At 42.9% G+C, this 21,986-nt stretch overlaps 1 protein-coding gene across 7 annotated transcripts in view; it reads left to right on the top strand.

Annotated features, from left to right (window-relative positions):
• Nucleotides 1-21,986, top strand: part of LIMCH1 (LIM and calponin homology domains 1) — a 339,019-nt gene that overhangs the window by 22,983 nt on the left and 294,050 nt on the right. For 2 of the 7 annotated variants that reach the window (XM_073342171.2, XM_073342170.2), the window contains exon 1: nucleotides 738-1,300. The exons of 1 other annotated variant lie outside the window; for it this stretch is intronic. In XM_073342171.2, coding sequence (XP_073198272.1) covers nucleotides 1,199-1,300 — 102 coding nt within the window. In that variant the 5' untranslated portion in view covers nucleotides 738-1,198. Of the gene's footprint in view, nucleotides 1-737; nucleotides 1,301-1,582; nucleotides 1,673-21,986 lie in introns of those variants that run through there. 4 more of the 7 variants (XM_073342182.2, XM_073342181.2, XM_073342180.2 and 1 more) reach the window with 3 other exon arrangements.

Raw genomic sequence — 21,986 nt, 5'->3', positions numbered from 1 at the left:
CTCTTTAAAATGTGTATGATAATCAAGGTGGGCCATTTCCAGCACAAATCTAGGTTTTCTCACCCCCATACACACACAAACTCACTCTCCTGCTGGTAATAGCTCATCCAAAGTGACCACTCTCCCTACAATGTGCATGATAATCAAGGTGGGCCATTTCCAGCACAAATCCAGGTTTTCTCACCCCCCACCCCCCCACAAACTCTCTCTCCTGCTGGCAATAGCTCATCCAAACTGACCACTCTCCTTACAATGTGTATGATAATCAAGGTGGGCCATTTCCAGCATAAATCCAAGTTTAACCAGAACGTGGGGGGGGGGGGAAGGGTAGAAAAAAACAAGGGGAAATAGGCTACCTTGCATAATGACTTAGCCACTCCCAGTCTCTATTTAAGCCTAAATTAATAGTATCCAATTTGCAAATGAATTCCAATTCAACAGTTTCTCGCTTGAGTCTGGATTTGAAGTTTTTTGGTTTTAAGATAAGGACCTTCATGTCTGTGATTGCGTGACCAGAGAGATTGAAGTGTTCCTTGTATTTTCATCGTGAGAGCAGCAACCCGCCCTGGAGCATGGACCAGCACAACGAGGGCGGTCTCTTGCTCCCCTACTGAACCAGACCTGGCTGCGGAGAGCGGGGTCCTAACAACGTTTGACAATAAAATGGGGCCCGCTCCCCCGCCCAGGCAGGTTGCTCTGTGGGCGGCCCCAGCCCTGCCTGAGGCTGACTGGGTACCAGGTGCGCCCGGGCGCTTCCCCTGCCGCTGCAGAAGCATCCTCGCTCCGCGGGCAGAGCGCCCCCGCCAGCCCCAGCGCAGAATGAGGCATGTGATTGCTGCTGTTTGTTGCTCCCGCCGCTGCTGCTGCTGGGGGCGGCCGAGAGGAGGCGGGGGCCGCGGCCTGGGCATTTGCATGGGCTGAAGCAAAGCGGCTTGCTCAGGGACAGTCTGTTTTTATTTTTAGCCGGCCGCTCAGCGGGGCGGGGCGGGGACGAGGCTGGCTCCCCGCGGGGCGGCAGGACGGAGACACCAGCAGCGAGGTTGCTGCCGGCGAGCAGCAGCCAGCTGGGGCTGCGAGGTGCTCCGAGGCAGGGAGCCGCGGCCTCTCGCTGGAGGATCTGCCCGCGGCTGGGGAGGGGGGGTCACTCGGCTCTTCCGTGCGAGCCTCCTGCGGCGGAGGCACGGGCAAGGCTTTGCAAATGGCCAGTCCTCGGCGAGAGCTGGAAGAGGTCGCGCCGCTGCCGCAGCAGCAAGCTGCCCGCCCTGAGCCAGCCTTCGGCGAGGCGCGGCGCTGGATCGAGGTAAGGAGCCCTCGCTCGTCGCCCGGTCAAGGGGCACCCGCTGAATGTCTCCTTTGCCCCGGGGGAAGCATCTCGCTACAAAAGAGGAAGGACCGGCCAGTTTTCCTCCCCTCAGCGATTGTGGGGTTTTAACTTTAACCCCACCCCCCGCGGCCCCTCTTCCCCCACAGAATAATGCTGCCCCCGCCCCCGCCGTGTGCGATTTGCGGATGGATTGGGGGATTAACAAGGCACATGCCCCAAATCTCCGTTCCTCTTCGCTGCCCCGGGGCACGGCTTCAGAGGGAGGCTCGGTGCAATGGAGCAGGCGCTGGAAGAGATGGGAAGTGTTGCAGCTTAACGGGCGCGCATTGTGTGGTTGTTTGGATGGTGGTGTGTTTTTTTTTTTTTCTCCGTGTGTGTGTTTTTAACTCCCCGCCCCTCTCCCCCCGGTTAATCTCTTAATCGCATTTGTTTCCTCGGGACCGAAAGGAGACGAGCGCTCGTAAACAAGAGCTTGATTGAGACGATGACACCACGATCGCCCCTGGTTTTGTGCGTTAGAAAGGTGGTTGTGCTGTGCAAGCCATTCAGGTGTTGAACCACGCGGGCTTCGCAGTTATCTGTCTGTCTATGCTATCTGCTGAGCGCTGAAACGGGCTGGGGATTTGTAGTCTTTCTGATTTGGATCAGGTTTCTCTGTATAACTCGTTCATCCCTGTGGAGAGACATACGTTTCCTTGAGTAGCACTTCATGCACTACTGTGTATAGAGATCGGGCTAGTGGGAAAAGAGCTGCCGGTGCAAACCTTCAGCGTAACGAGAGGGGAAATGACTTGCAGAGTATAGGCTATCCTGATTGGTACGTGGGTGCAGATGAGGACGGTGGCTATGATGATCCATGGGAGTAACACTTTCATAGTGAGGTGGTGGTCATGCTGGATTGACTGACCTACAGATTGTTGTGTGACTGACTGACCGTGCCTGTTGTTAACTCGGTCTGTAAGAACGCAAGAACTTTCCATAACACCACTACAGCGTCCTTCCTTGATAACTGTGATTCCCTCTTTAACTATGAGTTCCTCTTGCTCTACTGAGGGGTGAAAACACTTTATTTAGTCACTGTTCTCTCATGTTTATAATACGTAAAGATATTGTATATCCAGACTGTCATGAAATTTGATAGTGCATCCAGCCTGGAAAGATAGAGCCCTTTACATAGGTGTTTATTTACTCACCAATACAGAGCACTCAAGCAAACTGTTGTGGTATCATGGTTTATACCACTGTTTCCTTGAGCTGCAGGTTCCTAAACTTAAATTGAAACCCTGAGTAGATCTCTGCAGTTTCTATTTTAACAAAGTGTTTAGGAAAAATAATACTTCTAGCTTTTAACAGTCTCAGAACAAATTTAGATTAATTTCTGAGGGATACTTCTGACAGTATAGTTAGTTCAATGATATATGAAGAATAATAGTTCTTGTTCTGATATTAAATAAAAGGGTAACATTGAGCCAGAGATGAGTAAAACTGCACTGATGGGGAATTGGTGGCAATTGTGTGTGTCTGTGCTCCTCCTCCCCCCTCCCCCCCCCCCCCAAAATAGAAGAGGTCCAGAAACAGGAAATGAAAATGATGAGAACATGGAAAGGCTCCTCTATTTAAGAGAAGATGAAAAGATAGGGACTAGTATCTTTAAAGAAGAGTCAAATAAATTAAAGGGAACATGACAGGTATATTAAAATATTGACTAGCATGGAGAAGGTAAGTAAAGTGTTTCTATTTACCCCTTCTTACTATGCAGGACCAGAAAACATAAAAGTATTGCCTTTGAATTTCATTGTGAAGCTGAGAGAAAATAGTACTTTTTTTTTTTTTGATACAGTGCATAGTTACTTTGTGACTGAGTTCCACTGGGTTATGATTGAAACTAAGAGTTGGGTGGGATTCAAAAGGATTAGACATATGTGTAGTGAGACATCTATAGTTCCATTATATGATGATATATGGAGGTTAAATTCTGCTGCTTTAGAGAGTAAACCAAAAACTGCTTGAGGTTTGGAAGAAACTTTCCCAGGAACAGTTTATTCCACAGTTCACCGGGATAGGGATTCTTCTGTCTTCCTCTCTGCATCTGTTCTGGACTAGATGGACCAACCAGTGTTCTGAACAAGGAAGGCAAATTCTTCCTTCCTGAAAGTCTTTTTGTTTCCATCCCAATGGCATGGGGATGTATCTATCTAGGTTTCTATATTTGCATCTATGTAGCACCTTCTATACAGCATTGTCTGTATGCTCTTTCTCTCTTCTTAACCATTTGGTGTGGAGAATTTGGCATTGTGCGCTGTGCAGTCTCATTGCTGATGACAAATGTGAAGTGCATTATTATGACTTAATGTGAACATGAAACTGCTGCAATAGCCACTGTTCCTTTCAACAGGAAATATTTCAGGAACATAGAAATTACCATATTTGATTACACCAGTGGTCCCTTGAGTCCGTTATCCTGTCTCTGACAGTGGCAAACTGTCTTCCTAGTGATTCAGTGGAAGGTCCAAGAAACCACATATTTGGCAGATATGGGTTAATCTGCCTCCACATCCGGTCTCTTCTTCATCCGCAACAGTTTGGTTTAAACCTGGAAGCAGGAAGTCTATTATCTCTTCCAAAACTGTTGTCAGCTTTGACTGTTCTAACTGGACTGTTTGGTGCAAAGCAAGGCCCTACGCTCAACTTGATGGTGCCTGTTTTTTTGTAACACAATAACATTTGAATGCCACATCCAATCAATTCTAAAATTTCAGGGAAGGTTCTAGGCATCAATGAGAAGAATACTATATTTTTATGATGAAAATAAGAAAACCAGAAGGGGGCAATGGAGGACACACGAGCCCCTGGCATCTAGTTAGCAGATCCAGCAGTGTCATTCAGATCTCTAATTATCTACAGATCAAAGAACCAGTAGATAGGAGCCTTTAGCACCTTCCAGCATCATCCACTCCTCCTCTGCCCCTCCCCCCCCTCCAACCTCTACCCTCCCTCGGCTCTGCCCATCCTCCCACTACAATTTAAAATTGTGACATCCTGGATTAATCATAGCCTGGACAGAAAGAAACGAAAAATAATAATGAGGGGCCATACAAAGGCCATGATATGGGGAAGAAGGTCATGGGGTGCTTGTGGAGGGATGCAAGTAACCCCTTCTTAACATGCAGCCTTCTAGCTGTTAGGTGCAACTATTTAGCTCAACTGCTTTTATGGGCCTCATCACTAGTACCTGTGCACCTAACAATTGTTAATGTATTTCTCCACACAACACCCTTGTGAAGTAAGGAAGTACTATTTGTCAGATGAGGGACTGAGACGGTAAGTGACTTTACCACATCTTATATGGCCTTGGACGAGTAGGGACTTGAACCCAGGTTTCCTGGTCTCCGGCTAGTGCCCTAACTACTGGACCATCCTTCTTTGTTTAAAGCATGTTTGAATCTTGGTAGTTTTTAGTCTTAGTGACCTCTTCTGGCTATGAGTTCCACAGTTTAACTTGGTGTATGAAAGTTTTTCAAGGGAGGTAGAGTTGATGTGACTTGTAGTACTGAAGATGGTATATTGAAATGCTATTGATTTTTTTTCTGATTAGATCATAAATCTGCTTAATGTTTTAGGAAACCATAATTCCACCTTGCGCCATGTATTTATTTTCATATAAATATAAACAATACTCATCTTTTGTGTAATAGTAACCCTGTATTTTAGTTTTGCTTGACATTCACGGCTTAGATTTAAGCACCTCATTAATAACAAAATGGACTATATTGGTAGCACTGAGAAGACTTAAAACAAGTGATGTATCTGTATGGTAGGACTTTTGGTGTAGTCTGCATTATTAAAGGTGCAGTATCCCATTTCAATTAATGCATCTCAATGTCACTGAAAGAATAGATCAGCCTTGCACAGTATAATGGGTTACTACAGAGAAACAACAAATCTCATTTGGTCTAGTGGCTTGTAATTTTGAAATGTCAGTGCTCTCTGATATGCTGATTTTTTTTCTCAAATTAGAATAACAGTTTGAAAGAACATCTGTAAAAGCAGTTATTCACACCACAACAATTCATATGAGGATAATACAGCAGTAAAGTTACACTTAGTGCTGGAGTAACTCCTGGGGTATTGTTCTCTCATAATTGTACCTCTTAGGCTTCCCTCATTATGCTGTATATTCACTGTCGGGACTTTGTTCAACTAGGGATGGCTTTCCCATAGACTTGTACTACTTAGAAAATTTGCCAGCTGATAAGAATGCTTCCTTTATGGCTACTTCGTAATAATAAACAAGTCCTGTTTTCTCTCTCCTCCATACTCTGAATTTGCTGTCCCTGGAGGTGTGCACACTGCCCAGGCTAAAAAAAAAAAAAAAAAAAAACTCTCTTAATAAAGATCCCCCCCACTCCTCATTTAAAATAAAAAATAAAATAAAATAAAAAATCAATGTTCCCTCTAGAGATGGCTCTTGTTTAGGGAGAAATTTCCCAGACTAGTGGCTTGTCGGGTTATTGGGCAAACCAGCTGACTTTTTAAGGCCATGTCTCTATGTACAGCACTGTAGCAGCCCAGCTGCAGCGTGTGTGGTGAAGATGCTTTATGCCAACAGGGAGCGCTTTCCCACGGTCATTAAAAACAAACAAACAAAAAAACCCATTTCTGCAAACAGCAGAAGCTGTTGGTGGGAGAAGCTGTGCACATGAGTACTTACGTCGGTGTTAATATGTTGCTCCGGGGGATGGACTCGTCATACCCCAAGCAACATAAGTGTTGCCAACATAGGCTGTAGTGTAGATCAGTGGCTCTCAATCTTTACAGACTCCAACCTTTCAGGAGTCTGATTTGTCTTGTGTACCCCAAGGTTCACTTCGCTTAAAACTACTTTGCTTACACAATCACATAAAAAGACAATAGTGTCTCAGCCACACTGTTACCGAAAAATGGCATCCTTTCTCATTTTTACCATCTCATTATAATATAAATCAATTGGAATATAAATATTGTACTTATATTTCAGTGTATAGTGTATATACAGCAGTATAAACAAGTCACTGTTTGACACTTTTGTTTTCTACTGACTTCACTAGTGCTTTTTATGTAGCCTTTTGTAAAACTAGGCAAATACCTAGATGAGTTGATGGACCCCAGAAGACTTGTGTACCCCCAGGGATACACGTACCCCTAGTTGAGAACCACTGGTGTAGACATAGCTTGTGACTTCTGCCTTAAGGTGGCATAAGTTTTAAGTTCATAGTGGAAATAAAGTTTTTGAAGGGATGGGAGGCAGGGGAGTGGAGCAGGGGAAGAATCAAACACTTACCTGGTGATATAGTTCATCTTATTCTGGGATTAAGATGAAACTCCATCTTTGAATCCTTAAAAGGGTGTGGCATGAAAAAGCTTGCAAGAAAACCCGATGAACTTACTCCTGGGGGGAGGCTGCCCTACTGCGCATGCACGAAAGTCATGTGCTGCGCAGAATTTTTTTTTTCTGAGCAGAAAATAACTTTTGCCGAGATGTGCTGCAGCAGTTATGAATTTTGTCCACCAGTGGCTACTGTGGAGCCAGAACAGAGAGCAGCCCCTCTGCAGATAGGGAAAAGAAGAGGCTGCCTTCCTCACAGTGCCTTGCCCATAGGACCAGGTCAGGAGGCATGGGATATGGTGGGACAGACCGAGTGGAGCATGTGGGGCTGTCCGGGGGTGTGTGTGTGTGTATGTCACAGACTAGAGTTCAGAAGGGCTAGTAGCGGGGACAGACCGGTCAGGTGCTGAATGGGAGTAGGTGTGCAGGGACACATTGGGGCGGGGATGGCTGAGTAGGGGTGCTGGGACACATGAGGACGGGTGAGGATGAGGACTGAGTGGGGGTTCAGGGCCACATGGTGATGGGAGAGGAGAGGTGCATGAACACAAGGGGATGTGTGAGGGGTAGGGCTGAGTGGGGCACAGCAAACAGGGCCACATGGGGATGGGGGAGGGGGTTTGGGACACATGGGGGCAGGGGGAAGAGGGGTGACTGAATGGGAGAGGCTAGGGGCCAGCCAGGGTCTGCATGGGGAAGGCTCCCTAACAGTCCCTCCCCCCACCTATAAAAATCCCAACTGTTCCATACTTCTCCCACCTACCCACAACAACCCTTTAAGTTCACACCCAGGCTCCTTCCCAGCAATTACTTCCCTGTCCCTCAGCTCCTCTGTTACCCCTGACTCCCCCAAGCCTTTGCATGGCTTCTCAGGGGTGTGGGAAATACATTTCTGTATTGTAGTTTTAAATGAATTATTACTCAAAGTTCAGGAATAATATGCCTGGTAAGAAATCTATTTGTCAAAAAAAAAAAAAATCCTGAATCTTTTTTGTTGTCTGTGTTGTCACAGACATACTTGCTGACAGGTATTTTGAAATAAATTACCAAAATAATTGAAACTGGTGTGAATGCATTGTTGTTTTGGCAAATAAAATATGCAGAATTTTGAAATATTTGGTGCTGCATTCCCCCAGTATTAAGTGTCTTGTATTTGGGTGTCTGAAAGTGAAACCTCTTTATGGGGGAATATCTCTGGCTCCCAATATATGGCTGGTGCTCTGAGGCTTAAGGTCTCCACTGCAAAAACATAATTTTAAGAGGTGAGGGGTGGAATTCGTTGACACAATCTTGACTATTGAGTTAAGGAATCTCAACTGGAAAATCTATTCGAGTAGCTAGTGATCTGAAGTGCAGTGAAAGGCATTCAGGTTTAGTATAAACAACTAGCTTAAACACACTCGTCACCTTCAAAACCCACTTGTGATATGTGCTTTAAGAGAGTGCTCTAATCTTAGTTGAGGGGCATTTGAGGTAGTTTATGCTTGTTTATATATAAACACTCATCAGATGATTTGGACCCATTGAGTTGAGCACATAGCTAGATTGTCCTTATTTCTATTACCCTTTTTTCCCTTGCTGTTTGTTTAAACTCCCCGTCACTTGAAGTGGTTTGTGTGAGAGCCTTATGGCAGGAACTTTATCTACCTGTGTATTAGTACAGCTCCTAGCGCAGAGTGCCCCAGTGCAGTTTGGGTCCTTTAGGCACTAATGCAATATAACTAATTCTCCCCCTCTTTTTTTTTTTTTGCCAAGTAGGGGCCAGAGCTGAAAAAGCTTTCTTGATGCAGGTAGTTCTTGTGAAGGCAATACAGCTATCCTTGGAAACATGTGAGTAAAGTTATTCACATGCAGAGGTTTGTACAGTATCCTACTCTAAATAATTACATTATTATCCAACTGTCGAATCAAAATTGGTTAACTAGTGAAATTAACCTATGGCTTTGAACGGAGCAGTGGCTTACCTAACTTATGCTTATCTAGCAGTAGTTGTAATTGAAGCTTTTTCTCTCTATTAGAAGAAATTAATATGAATTTGTAGTAAAATCTGCTGAGGATAGATTTACTGGAAAGAACAAATGTTCTTACGTAGTCCCATTTTAAGTCTGCTGGTCCACTGGTATTGCTGTTCTGCATGAGGAGTACCACAGGCTTTTAAGGCACGAGACCAGCTGGTGATGAGAACTCTCAGGCTGATAGAGACTGGATATGATACAAGATTTATGCGTTTAGGGTCCAATTCAAAGCCCATTGAAGACCATGGAAAGACTCTCGCTCACTTCAGTGGGCTCTGGATCAGGCCCTTTGTCGTTTTTAGGAGGATGTTGATCATACAGTGGATCCATAACGTAGCCTGGAGAATGAATCTTTGGACGAGACTGGGGTCCATGGCTCGTTTCTGTTCTTAAATGGGCATACATCCAGAAGGAGGCCACTGACTTCACAAGGGTTACTCCAGACTTGTATTGATTTAAATGAGGGCAGAATTTCACTCTTTCTGCTCCAGACAGAGTTGGTTACCGCAGATAAGGTGGCTAGAATACATCAAACTATTAATTCTGACTAACCCTCTTTGTTCAGGCTGTCACCTTCCAGAGTTTTTTCCTTTCCCAGTTGCTTAGCAAACAACCTCCTTTCCTTTATATATGGGCCCAATTTCCTTATGAGATCACACTACTAAGCCATGGCATGAGGCTGTGGGGGCGAATGGTCAGAACAACAATGTACTTGATAATGTTAAAGGGTGAATGTCAGTAGTGCAGGACTAAACTGTGCAATGTCTTACAACTGTATTAATTTGGAGGAGGGGAAGGAAAAGTCCTTTCAGAACTTATTTTTAAATTCTCTGCTTCATCAAGAGACTACAAATAAAAAAAAATGTAGCCGCTCTTGATGGACTTTGCAATATTGTTCTGCTGCTATCCAGTCAGTAGAGAGGACCAGCTTAATAACAAAACCAGTTAACCCTATTCCAATAAGCCTGCTGATGTTAATGGTGTAATATTTTTGAGGAATAAGTAAGTGATTTGGTTGGTCCTCAGGAAATAAGGTGCAATGTTGACCAAATAGGGAGAAAGGAAAAAGCTGGGGAGAGTGGTGTTATTTTCAGTCTTCTAACACTAGACGACTATTCTGTTGGATAAAAACTAGGTGATAAAACCTATGCATCTCTGTTTGGAAAAACCTGCCAACATGGAAACTGGTGTTATCCAGTTACCTGTGGATGTGCACTTTTGGATTTGGGCTCTCTAATTATTCCAGATGAAGAAAATTGTAACAGTACAATATCAGAATTAATAAATATCCCTCCTATGTTTAGCCAGGATCTTAGAGAGAAAAGCCCTTAGTATGTCCTAGGGATTAACAATGAACAGACATATTCAGCTGGATAAAAAAAGTTTTCTGTGGACCAAGATATTGTTCAGCTTGCAAAAGGGTATTTAAGGACAACAGTTCTAATAATTTGTAGTTTTTTCTGTTAAAAAAATATTCAAAAGGTCCTTCCTGTGAAGACGTCTGGTGTCTTGCAGTACTATTCTGCTGTGTGGCTTCTGTAATGGAGATCAAAGTCCTCAGTGACAGGTCCTTACACAATTCAATCCTTAAGACTCTAGCAGTCTTCTTTTATGTGGCTGCAGTTTGTATGTCCTTGAAGGGGGGCAGGTGAAAGTCACTTAACATTGTCTCTGACGCTACAGGAGTGCTTTAGAAGCTGTAGATCAGGACCCCATTGTGCTAAGCTACTCTTACGGCTTTCCTCAACTATGGCCTTTTATAACAGGTCATGTTGTTCTTCTAGAAAGACTTCTTAAGGCAATACAAAACATGTTATGTTGCTGCCAAATTAACTATTTTTACTAGATAACTTGTGCTATTTTGGTTCTAGAAAGCTTCACATTTTCTTTACCTTAGATATCATTGGTTGCCTTGGTTCTGAGACCTCAATCTCACTGAAGTCATTATGTACCCCAGTTGGCCAACATGGAATTGAAATTCTTCTTAATGCCTTTATAGGAAAGGCACTTGGTATGAAGTGCAAGTTTAACCGATGAGAACTCAAAAATGCTGAGTCCTTCTAAAATAGTCTTGTGCTCTTGTTAATATTTGATTAGAACATTCCTCTAGCATTAGAATCCATGTCAGCCAGTTTCAGCAGAATAACTTGCATAATATTGTTAAATAGCTTTTTAAAGAATTGCTAATAATTTGGTATTATGGATATCCACTTGATATAGTTAAGGCTGCAACTAAACTCTGTGATGTGGAAAATCCATTTTATAATCAAATCAACAAAAAGCCAAGTCTATTTCAACATTGGTAGGTTTGGTGGGAGAGGGTGGGGGAAGTATTTCAGTTTTGAAGAGGGTTATAACATGAACTTTTTAAATTAAAAATGAAAAAAAAAAAGACAGGAACAGGGAGAAGAACCTACTTTGCTGGCCTCCCCTGACTCACTTAATTAAAAATCATATTTGACAAGTTAAAATTGTGAACAATCACATTGCTATGGCTTGTTGGCTCCAGAGGATTGTTGATTCATTGGGAGCTCCCAAGGCCAGGGAGCAGCAGAAAGTAGATAAGGAGAGGAGGGTTCTTCAATCCCCACATCTCCTGTGTGGAGCCAAGGGAGCAAGACTGAGTGGGAGGGAAATGCCCTCCATAATGCTACAGCTCCTTCCTCCTGAACTTTCTGCTCTCACCCTGTTCCTTCTTCCCTCAAACCTTTTGAGGCGCCTAAGGGGGAGGGGGGAAAAAAGGCCAGCTTCTGCAGGCTTTGCTAGATCTGCATTGGGAAGGGCTGGAGAGAGCATGGCTTTGTCAAGAGGGCTTTCCTCTCTCTACCTGGCCCTTCTGAGATCTGCAGAAGAGGTAAACCTTGCAGAAAGCCCCAAGTGGCTTCCTGGCACCTTCCTGTCAGTCCTAGAAGACTCATTGAGACCACTTTCTGCCTCCTTGGCCTGTTGGGGTCAGGGCTGAGGAGGCTACCGGTTAGTGTCTCCTAAGTCTGGGGATTTGTGAGCCTCTCAAAGAGCTAAGGCCTATGGGGTGGGCTGATAAAGTTTGCAGGATGCACTGCCTGTTGGACTGGAAAAGTTTTCTCAGGCTGGGGTTGTGGGTGAATGGGTGATGGAATCTTTATGCCCTGTTACTCCATGCAGGAGATAGGAGGAGTGACACAGGGGTTCTTCAGTCACCATACCTCCTCTCCCCCCCCCGCCATGTGGGGTAGGAACAAGAGAAGGAAGGCTTTTTATTTTTATTTTTTTTAATTTATTTTGCTGACTCCCACCAGCTACATTCCTTCCCTTCCTGCAGCTGTTAAGAAGCCAACAGGAAGACAGCTGGACTTCTGTGTACCTCCTGTGCTCTTTAGAAGAGGAGCCCTGATCCTGAGAAAGTAGAGAAACTTTCAAGAGTGGGGTTCCCTTTTTATGGGCCTTAGTGGGTTTTAGTTTTACCAAGCTAACGTGCCCCCGAAAATCATGTCAGACTCCCCGAAAATCATGATTGGCTTAAAAATTAACTTGTTTAAATTTGGGTTTTTTACTTTCTGGCTTCTGATCCTTTAAGGTGCACTTGAGTGATGTTTGAAGCTTTTTCCCTCTAACCATAAGGGCTAGAAACGTGCTTTACAATAATAAATAGAAGGTGAGGTTTCTCAACTAATAACAAGATTCCGGGAGCTGGGGCTTCAAGCTGGGTTCATGATTTTAGAGCAAATCTCGCATTTTGGTGTAACACTAGAGTTTACAGCATCAGTACTTCAGTACAAAGGATCACGGTGGATTATAGGTGGCAGGGAACTTCGCCAGCAGGCTAAAGGGGCATTTGCTTCCTTTGGCCTCCTAAAAGGATTGAGACTTTCCTCTTGGGGACCTGCTTGGGTCTGGAAAGGAGGCCTGGTTCTCCAGTAAACCTTAGCCTTTCAAGAATGCTAGAGGTTAACTTCCCCCCCTGCCCCAATTTATTGGAAATTAAGATCTCACTTCCACAACAAGCCACAGACTCTCGCCTAAATGACCACAGGCTTTTAATTCTCTCTCTCTCTCTCTCTCTCAGTAGAGACAACAGAAGCAAAAGCTCCTACTGTGTAATACGATGCTGATATAAGTATAACAATCGTACACAAGTGAGTAGAATGTATTCAAGACTACAATAGAAATGGGGCTGTGATTATATTTACTTCCGAGTGCACTGAATTCAGAAATCCACAGGACTAGGTATACAACCTGCCATAAGCCAGGATCTGGAGAAGCCCTGCCTCTCTGGGTGGGGAGCTGAGAACAGGCATGCTTGGAGCATACATGAAGAACACACGGGTGAGACTGGGGTGAGGAGCTGAGAATGGGTATGCTAGCCACAAATCAGTAACTCTCTAGCACTGGGGAGGAGAGATGGGAACACCCATTGCCAGGAATGAGATGTAACTGCTCTACAGCTATTGTTTCAGGTGCTATTGGTCCCCACTGAGTATTTTGTTTCATTTGAGTACATCTCATTGAGATGAATGGTCCCCTTAACACCTCTCTGAGCCTGCCATGGTGCTGATGGATGTGTAGAGCTCCTTCTCTCCTTTCCATTCTTTCTCCTTCTAACTTCATACAGTAATATAGTGGAGTACCAGCTTTGCTCTAGCTAAGGTAGGGAAGTCCTTCCTGTTCCAAGGATGACTCTTCTTCATCTGTATATGTAGATGGATTGTCTTGAAATTTGCTATGCCTCGAGGGAGAGTAGGATTAGTGACCCAGATGCGGGGTCGTCTGAGCAAGTGGTTTCCAAGATACAGTCCACCCACCCAGCATTTCATTAAATCCACAGATTCTAGCAACTGTGAAGTTTGAAACCTACCCTGGACAGAAATCTGAGAATAACTGTAAACATTTGGGAAGAATCTATCCCTGCCGCTGTTTTTGTTTTGTTTTATTGGGGGTGTGGCAGGTGAAGTGGAGTTGTTGAGATATGTCATCTGAATATAGCAGAATATTCAAAAAGTGCAGAAACCATTTTTTGGGGGAAAGGCTTGATGTTTCTCCATTCTTCTCTCCTCTTTTTAAAATTCAGACAGTATTAAAATCAGTTACCATCAATAGCAAATAAGAGCTAATGCTTGCCTCCAATCAGCCCCTGGTTCCAGCCTCCATTGTGTGCTTGTTAAACTTACAAACAAGTACTTTTGTGCTTTCTCTCATGCCGCTCCTCATGCTTGGGAGGAGCTCCCTGTAAACATCTGTAAAGCTACCTCATTGTCCACCTTGAAAACACTTCTCAAACCATCTCTTTTGCTGTAAGGCCTACAAAAAAGCTTGACCATGGTTAGGCTGCTGGGGTACTGAGACCCTTGTCGATCATGCTGACCAGTATTATCTCATTGCTATATTACTCCCCTGTCTGTATCTATTTGACTTTTTATACTTCATGTAAGCTCTTTGGGGCAGGAACAGTTTTTTTTTCTGTGATTTTTTTTTTTTTTTTTTTGTACAGCACCTTGAACAATGGGTTCCAGACCTAGGGCTCCCTGGTGCTACAGTAATACAAATAGTAAATAACATTTTTTCTAGCCTGCTTCCAAACACCCTTGAAATGTTAGGTAAATCCTGCTATTTCGCAAAGAGCTGTTTTAAGGAGAGATTGCATTTTTGGAGGGGGAGGGAAAAAGGGGAAGTGTAATTGGTTGACCCACTGCAGTGCTAATCCGAGAAGTTCAATCCTGAAATCCTTGATTTATCTTCAGTCATGTGAACAGTTTGATTCCTTTCAATGGGATGACTTTCATGGGTAAAGTTTTGCAAGATGTAGGCTCTTGAAACTTTTCTAAAGTCCAAGAGTGTGGCTGTTAATGTGAAAACTAAATATTCAGCCTCTCAAAATAAATACATGTATGTGACAGCAACTGTATTGTATGTTGTAATGTCCTCCCTCGTGCCACCAAAAGCCAGGGAGATAATCATAAGCAGACTTTGAACACTGTGGTTTGGACATAGAACAAAAAAAAAAATCAAAACTTTTAAAGTGTTGTTTGCCAGTGTGTTGATTCATGAAAGATATTAAAGAAAACAAGCTGCTTCTATGGAAGACTGTAACAAGATGGGCAAAATATCAGGATGAATCAGTTGTAAAGGTGACTAGCCTGATTAGGAAGAACAAAACTACATTTTTATGAAAACCTCCCCACAATATTTTAGCCTTTGGAAACCCTACAAGAAAATTTGTTATAAATCTTAAAAGTTCAGGCAGTTTAAATACCCTTAATCTTAAAAAAAAAAAAATGGCTTTTAAAATAAAAATAAAAAAGGCAAACCCATCTCTCTTAATCAGGAGTCTGCAGAGATTCAGCCTTGCAGTGAATTTTTCTTCTTTCCAGATACCCCTCTTTTTTTTTAAACTCTGCACCCATTTCACTTTCCCTAAAGATACCATTCTGCACAGATGTAGTGTGCAGTTTCTTCCTGGGTGTTTAATTTTTGACAGTCAGCTTGCTTAAAAAATGCCCAATTTAAGTTAAAATCAATTTGAAAGGACCCTTAATCTTGCAATTTTTTTTTTTTTTTTTTTTTTTGCTGCCCACTGGAAGCACTAGGTCTAGGAATGTTCAAATCTCAACCTCAGAACTGTCCAGGCATGCAGGGCACTTCTAAAAGTGGAAGTACCGGCTGTTCCTCAGTGATTCCTGGCATTCAGAGTGTTGCAGATTGGCACATCGCAGCTGGGTAGCTCAGAAATCCCTGGTGAGGAGATGAATGTAGGGGGAGAAGAGTGTTAAATATAAAACTGGTCAAGCTGTTCAAATTAGTAGGAATGTCTATGCTATACTATTTTAAGTGCAATCCCAAGTCTGTAGACCCAGGTTCTTAGACTTGCTACTGTGTGTGCGTTGCAATGTAGAAATACCCTAGTCACGAGTAGCTTTGCCAAGTAACTTCCCTTCCTCCCCACTCTGCTCCACCTCACACCCTTTCTTTTTTAACATGAGTATATCCCAGGCAACAGACCCCTACGTTTTTCAGATGTTCATTCACTGGTGGTGGTCTTTTGCGATAAATTTGTAGCTGGATTAATTTATATCTCCATACTTGGAGAATGAGGTGCATTCAGCGCTTAAGACTTCTCAGAGGATGTTAAGTAAAAGCAGCTTTACTTTTTAAAAGTAGACAAATGCACAAGGCTGGGTTATTCTACTTTTGTCATTTTATACCTTCACACGTACGTGTGTGTGTGTTTTGTGAGAGTCGCTTCAGGGGGAAAATCCATTTCTTCAATAACTTTATTGAAAATTTGAAATATTGAGGTCTTTCGCAGAGGACATAATTAAAATAAAAGGTCTAGTAGAGAACTTGTCTTCAAATGCTCTAGGGTTTTATCCATTTTTCATTCTCTATAGATTTTTCTGATCTCTTAGATATATTACCATTTGCTTAAAAAATGAAATGTTTATTTTTGGTTCTCAACCAATTTAAAACACAATCTTTCACCAAAATGTGGATTCAAGGCAGATTCCGTATTTGTTTGTTCTTCCAAAAAGCAATATGTGGTTAATTCCTTTTTTGAACAAGTCTGACAGCCTGCAACATAACACCTATTTTTTGAAGGAGAGCACATTGGATTTTTCTTTTATTCTAAGGATTATGTATCTTTAAAAACGTGTTCCATCTTCCACCATAAAGACCCCTGAAATTAGCAGATCAGAGGCTTATGTCTAACTTCATGAAATCTATGTATAGGCTCAAATTATATTAAAAGGTGGTTGTGTGGTGTATGTTTGTTTTTTGTTTTGCTATCAGTGCTGGTATCTCCCAAGTAAGAAATAGCTAGGGTGACCAGATACCAAGTTTGAAAAATTGGGACAGGGAGTGGGGAGTAATAGTCACCTATATAAGAAAAAGCCCTGAATATTGGGACTGTCCCTATAAAATCGGGATATCTGGTCACCCTAGAAATAGCACAGACAGGCTGTGCCTTTGTTAATTATTTTGGTAGAAATTGTCCTTCTGAACTGAAGGTATAGAGGAGGCCTCCTGAGCATCATTCTCTGCTCCTTTTCCTTGACCCAACAAAAGATCATTATTCATAAGTGTGGAGATGGCAGAAGGGGGGTGAGGGAAAGGGGAGAAGTAGGTGAGGCACAGAATGGCTACCTCCCTCTGGAATTTCATGCCTGAATTAGGCCCCAATCATCCAGCTGCATTTGTGCATTGCAGCGATGCCTCTAGATTGATCCCCTTGGAGAAGTGGGAGCCTTAATGGCCTGCACTAACTGTTCTAGAGCAGTGGAGATTTTCTGGTAGCACAGGTCTCACAGGAGCTGCACTTTTTAGTGAGCAGGAAAGGAGCCAAAAGGGGATGTGAATGAACACCTGGGCTTTGGTTAGGTGTTGCAGAGGGGAGAGGAATGTGTGGGTTATTGGTGCCGTCCTCTCTTCTTGGAGATCAGTATAGATCATCTTCTTCTCTTACCCTATTTTCTCCCCTGGAATATTGTGTTCAGTTCTGCCAAAGCTATGTCAATAAGGGGAATGAGGTGGGGTTCAGAAATGAGCAACAGACACTTAGAGCTGTGGAGAGAGTTCCATACAAAGAGACATAAAAGATCAGGACTGTGTTGTTCAGTGTGGAGATGCACCAAATAATGAATGGCATGGAGCAGCTCAATTGCATGCTCCTATTTTTCACTCATTCATACAAGCAAAAAGAAGGCCACAAAGTTAAAACTGAAACAAAAAGACTTTTTAGATCAAGGCATAACTAGTTTATGCACTCATTGCTATTGGAAATCTATTGAGGCCAAAAATGGTAGGGTTCAAAAAGAATTAGACACTCACATGGGGACTGAGAACATCCTCAATGTCATTAGAGAGGGTTTTAAAAAAAAATCCTAAGAAACCCTGATCTTTCAAGGAATAAGACAACATTTCACTGATATTAGGAAGAAACTCCCCTGAGGGAGCCTGGAGAGTGGTGGTGGTTCAATATTTTGTCCACTATGTGTCTCTTACACTTTTTCCTGAAGTATAGGATTCCGGTCCTTGCCGTGACAGTGGTACCAAGCTAGATGGAACACTGATCAAGTATGGCAATTCCTGTGTTCTTAATTACATTCATGGGAGTACCACTAAAATATTTTTGTAAATAGTTGTGTTTTAAACCGCATATTGGGCTGTTTACATATCCCTACCTTTTTAAAAGCAGTTTCTTGTAGTTTTAGAAGTCAAAATTTAGATTCTTGGAGGGGAATTTATAACTAATGAATCTTGGGTAGATTTTTACACTCTAAAATAGTTCTCCTTTTCATAATGTTTGAATGTGGTGTGACCTACCAGGTCCAAAGGAGTGAGTACTTTTGGCAAGGAGGGATTCCTGGCTTTCTAAATACAAAGCACCTTTTTCTCTATCCCTGATGTGTCATATGTCCAACAACTGGTTCTAGGTCTATTTATTGCCTGGCCAGAGCTCTGGGCTACTGTAACTCTTTGTGCACAACATCTAGGGTTTTGTGTTCAGCAAGGTTACAGACTGGAACAACCCTGAGATAAAGAATATTGATGCGTTAGTGGGTAGAGAGCAGATGAAGTGGTCAAAGATGTTTTGTTTGCTTGCCTGCTTGATGCATTTTAATCAGAATGATGTTACCTGTGTATATTCTATATCTGTGTTTTGAACACTGAATGCATTTTGTAATTTATGGGAGTCTCCTTGTGGGCAGTTACCTTGAAGGGTGCATGTGCCTTTTGTTCTGCTTGATTTTTTTTCCCTGAAGTTTAGAATCCAGTTCCTCCTCCCTGCCCCCACATCCCCATTTTGATATCTTCTTCTACTACCATATGCTTTCAGAATCCTTACTGTAAGAATGGCCCTACATTCCTGCATGTCTGCTCCCTCTGATGCTGTTTGGGGAACTGTCGGCTTTAGTGTTGCGAGTCTTCGTGGCGTGGGTGTTCTGTGTATTGCAGGAAACGGCATTTATTTAATAAAGTTCCAGAGCTCTCATCTCCTCTACTGCTCCTTGGAGCTCAACCAAAGGTGGGGGGGGCAGGGGGGGAGTCTGGGCTCAAAGCAACCACTATATCCTAAACTTCTGATGAATGAACATTTACTAGTGTTCACCGTGCTCTGCCTCATTCCAAGCAGTTTCAAATCTGATGTGGAGAAATAAATAAGAACATAAGAATGGCCATACTGGCTCAGAACAATGGTCCATCTAGCAGAGTCTTCCAACAGGGGCTGATCTTGATGCTTCAGAGGGAATGAACAGAACAGGGCAACTATCAAGTGATCCATCCTCTGTCGTTTAGTCCCAGCTTCTGGAATTCAGAGGTTTAGGGACACCCAGATCATGTGGTTGTGCTAATAGCCATTGATGGACCTTCCTCCATGAACTTACTTAATTGTTTTCAAACCCAGTTACAGTTTTGGCCGTCACAACAGCCCTTGGCAACAAGTTCCAGTAAGTTAACTGGGAATTGTATGAAGTAGTACGTACTTTTTTTTTTAAACCTGCAGCCTATTAACTCCCTTGGGTGACCCCAGGTTCTTGTGTTATGTGAAGGGGTAAATAACCCTTCCTTATTCACTTTCTCCGCGCTATTCTTGACTTCTACCATAGTCCCTCTTAGTCATCTCTTTTCTAAGCAGTTTTTTTTTCCTCTCCTCTTGTGGAAGCGCTTCCATACCCCTAAAGATTGTTGTTGCCCTTTTCTGTACTTTTTTTTTTTTTCAATTCTAATGTATTTCTTTTGAGACTGGGGTAATCAGAGCAACGCTCAGTATTCAAGGTGCAGGTGTACCATGGATTTATATAGTGGTATTACATTTTTCTGTCCGTTGCCCATTGAACAGCTGTTTTCAGAGAACTATCCACAATGACTCCAAGGTCTTTCTTGAGTGGTAACAACTAATTTACACCCAAATGTGCATTACTTTGCATTTATCAACATTGAATTTCATCTGACATTTTGTTGCCCAATCACCCAGTTTAGTGAGATCCCTTTGTAACTCTTCACAGTCGGCTTTGGTTTAGCTATCTTGAATAATTTTGTATCATTGGCAAATGTTGCCACCTCACCGTTTTACCCCTTTTTCCAGATCATTTATGAATATGCTGAACAGAACTTGTCCCAGTGTAGATCCCTGGGGAACCTGCAATTTTTCTCTCTCCACTCTGAAAATTGATCATTTATTCCTACCCTGTGTTTCCTGTCTTTTAACCAGTAGAGGACCTTCCCTCTTATGCCTACTTTGCTTAAGAGCCTTTGGTGGGAGACCTTGTTGAAGGCTTTTAGAAAGTGCAAGTACACTGTACAATAAGAATATTAATAGATTGCAATGGGGATCTGATGATAAACACAATTTGGCATGGGATAGAGATCTTCAAGAGCTAGCACAATCTGGAATGTAATTATTTAAGAGAGAATATCATAGATACTGACCTTTTTCAGCCACACAGAATAGCAGCTGTTATCCATGTGGAGATCTGGCCAGAATCACATGCCATGTGGTGATGCTTCTGTTTGCTACTGTCGGTTTTGTTAACCATGTCCTATAACTTTACATCCTACATGTCTCAAGTTGGCTGGATGAGGTGGCCTTATAAGTCTTCTCTGTTGCACTATAACTTCTGTGAACCTGCATGAACTCATATGTGCTCTAAAACTTATCTTAGTTCATTGTTTAAATTTTTAAGAATATATAATCTAATGCTAGGACTTCATGTTTGATTTTTAAAGGTGTAACCTTACATTTATTCCCAACCTTTCAAAAATTCAAGGTAGTGAAGGTGTGCATGAATTTGGACTCACTCTCCACATCTCCCACTGTTATGTCAAACAATAAATAAATCAGCATACAGTAGATGAAACTGCAGAGTTAATTCTACCTGTCTTAACTGCCCCCTTTAAAAAACAAACAAACAAAATCCAAACTAAAAAATCCTCTTTCCTTTCTCCTCCCACATTTTTGTAATACTAAATTTACAAGGCAATTTAGTAGGTGGCGGAAGGTATTGTAGCTCATGTTCAGTAACACGTGTCCTGCCACCCTTGCTCATGTGAGCAGTTTCATCCACAGGCACTGGCTTCCTCCAGGTGCCAGGGGTGCTCAACCCTCCAGTGTGCCCCAGGCCCCATCCAGCCCCTTCTCCCAATCCTCCCCTCGCCCCGTCTCTTCCTGCCCAGTTCCACCCCTTCCCCCGAATGCACCCTTTACCCTTTCCTCCTCCTACTGCGCCCCCCCCCCAACCTGCAGCGCCTCCTGCATGCCGTGGAACATCTGATCTCAGGAGCACTACAGGGGAGTGGGAGGGGGGAGAGCTGGCTGTCAGTTTGTGCTAAGCACCCACTTATTTTTTTTTCCCATGGGTGCTCCAGCCATGCCACGGAGTCGGCACCTATGGTCTCCCCAGTTTCAGTAAGAATGCTCATGAGTAGCCCATACTCATGGCAAAGGGTGTGGCAGGGCAGTGATCTTGTCTCAGAGTAAACAAGAAAATTATATGATGTTTGGTCCAGTTCTACACTCCGTGCTGAGCTGAGCTACCTGTTGATATCGGTGGGAATCTTGGCTGAGCAAGGCTTGCAAGAACCCTGTCAGATTTTGACAATGGCTTCCCCACTCCCCATCCCACTCCTCACTTTACCCTGGGCTGGATGCCTGGCTCTTTATTATCATAGCTGATCATTTTTATAGCAAGCTCAAAATAATTTTTCTTTGACATTTGTTTTGTTACTGATATTCCTAGTAATAATTATTCACTGGCATTAATGGCTTTCTGCCCCCTGAGCTCTGCCAGGAGTCTCCAGCACACTTTGTGTGCCATTTGTCAAGACTATTTAAACCTGTAACTCTCTACCGTACTTACAGAGCAAACTAATATATTGTATCTCAGTATTTGGAGTCATGGCTTGATTACGAAGTTGGCAAATCCTGGAGGTCCACATTTGTCCCTTTTTTACTTTTATCCTATTCCCCAGCCAGAATCTTAAATGTGGATTTTGTTGTTGGGGCATTCTGGACATTATGGGCTTCCGGTATTAGGCTTAGATCCCATATCATAAGTCACTGGAGCTTTCTTGCAACTTTTACTCTTGGGCAAATGGACAAGTAACAGTTGCCCCTGAAAGACAATTATGTACTTGTATTGCTTAGCCCTATGATGAAATTTAACAGATTTTTTTTTTGACTGATGTATATGTATCCCATTTCTAATTTTAAAAACAAGATTCAGTTGTATTCTGAATCAGTGGTTTGTTGCGCCCTGGAACGGATCCAAATTGGAGAAGCTTTGTTTCCATGTGTCTCTTGTCACCA

Source organism: Lepidochelys kempii, chromosome 4, assembly GCF_965140285.1.
Source record: "Lepidochelys kempii isolate rLepKem1 chromosome 4, rLepKem1.hap1, whole genome shotgun sequence".
Lineage (NCBI taxonomy): Eukaryota > Metazoa > Chordata > Testudines > Cheloniidae > Lepidochelys > Lepidochelys kempii.
This window is presented reverse-complemented; position numbering and strand designations above follow the sequence as displayed.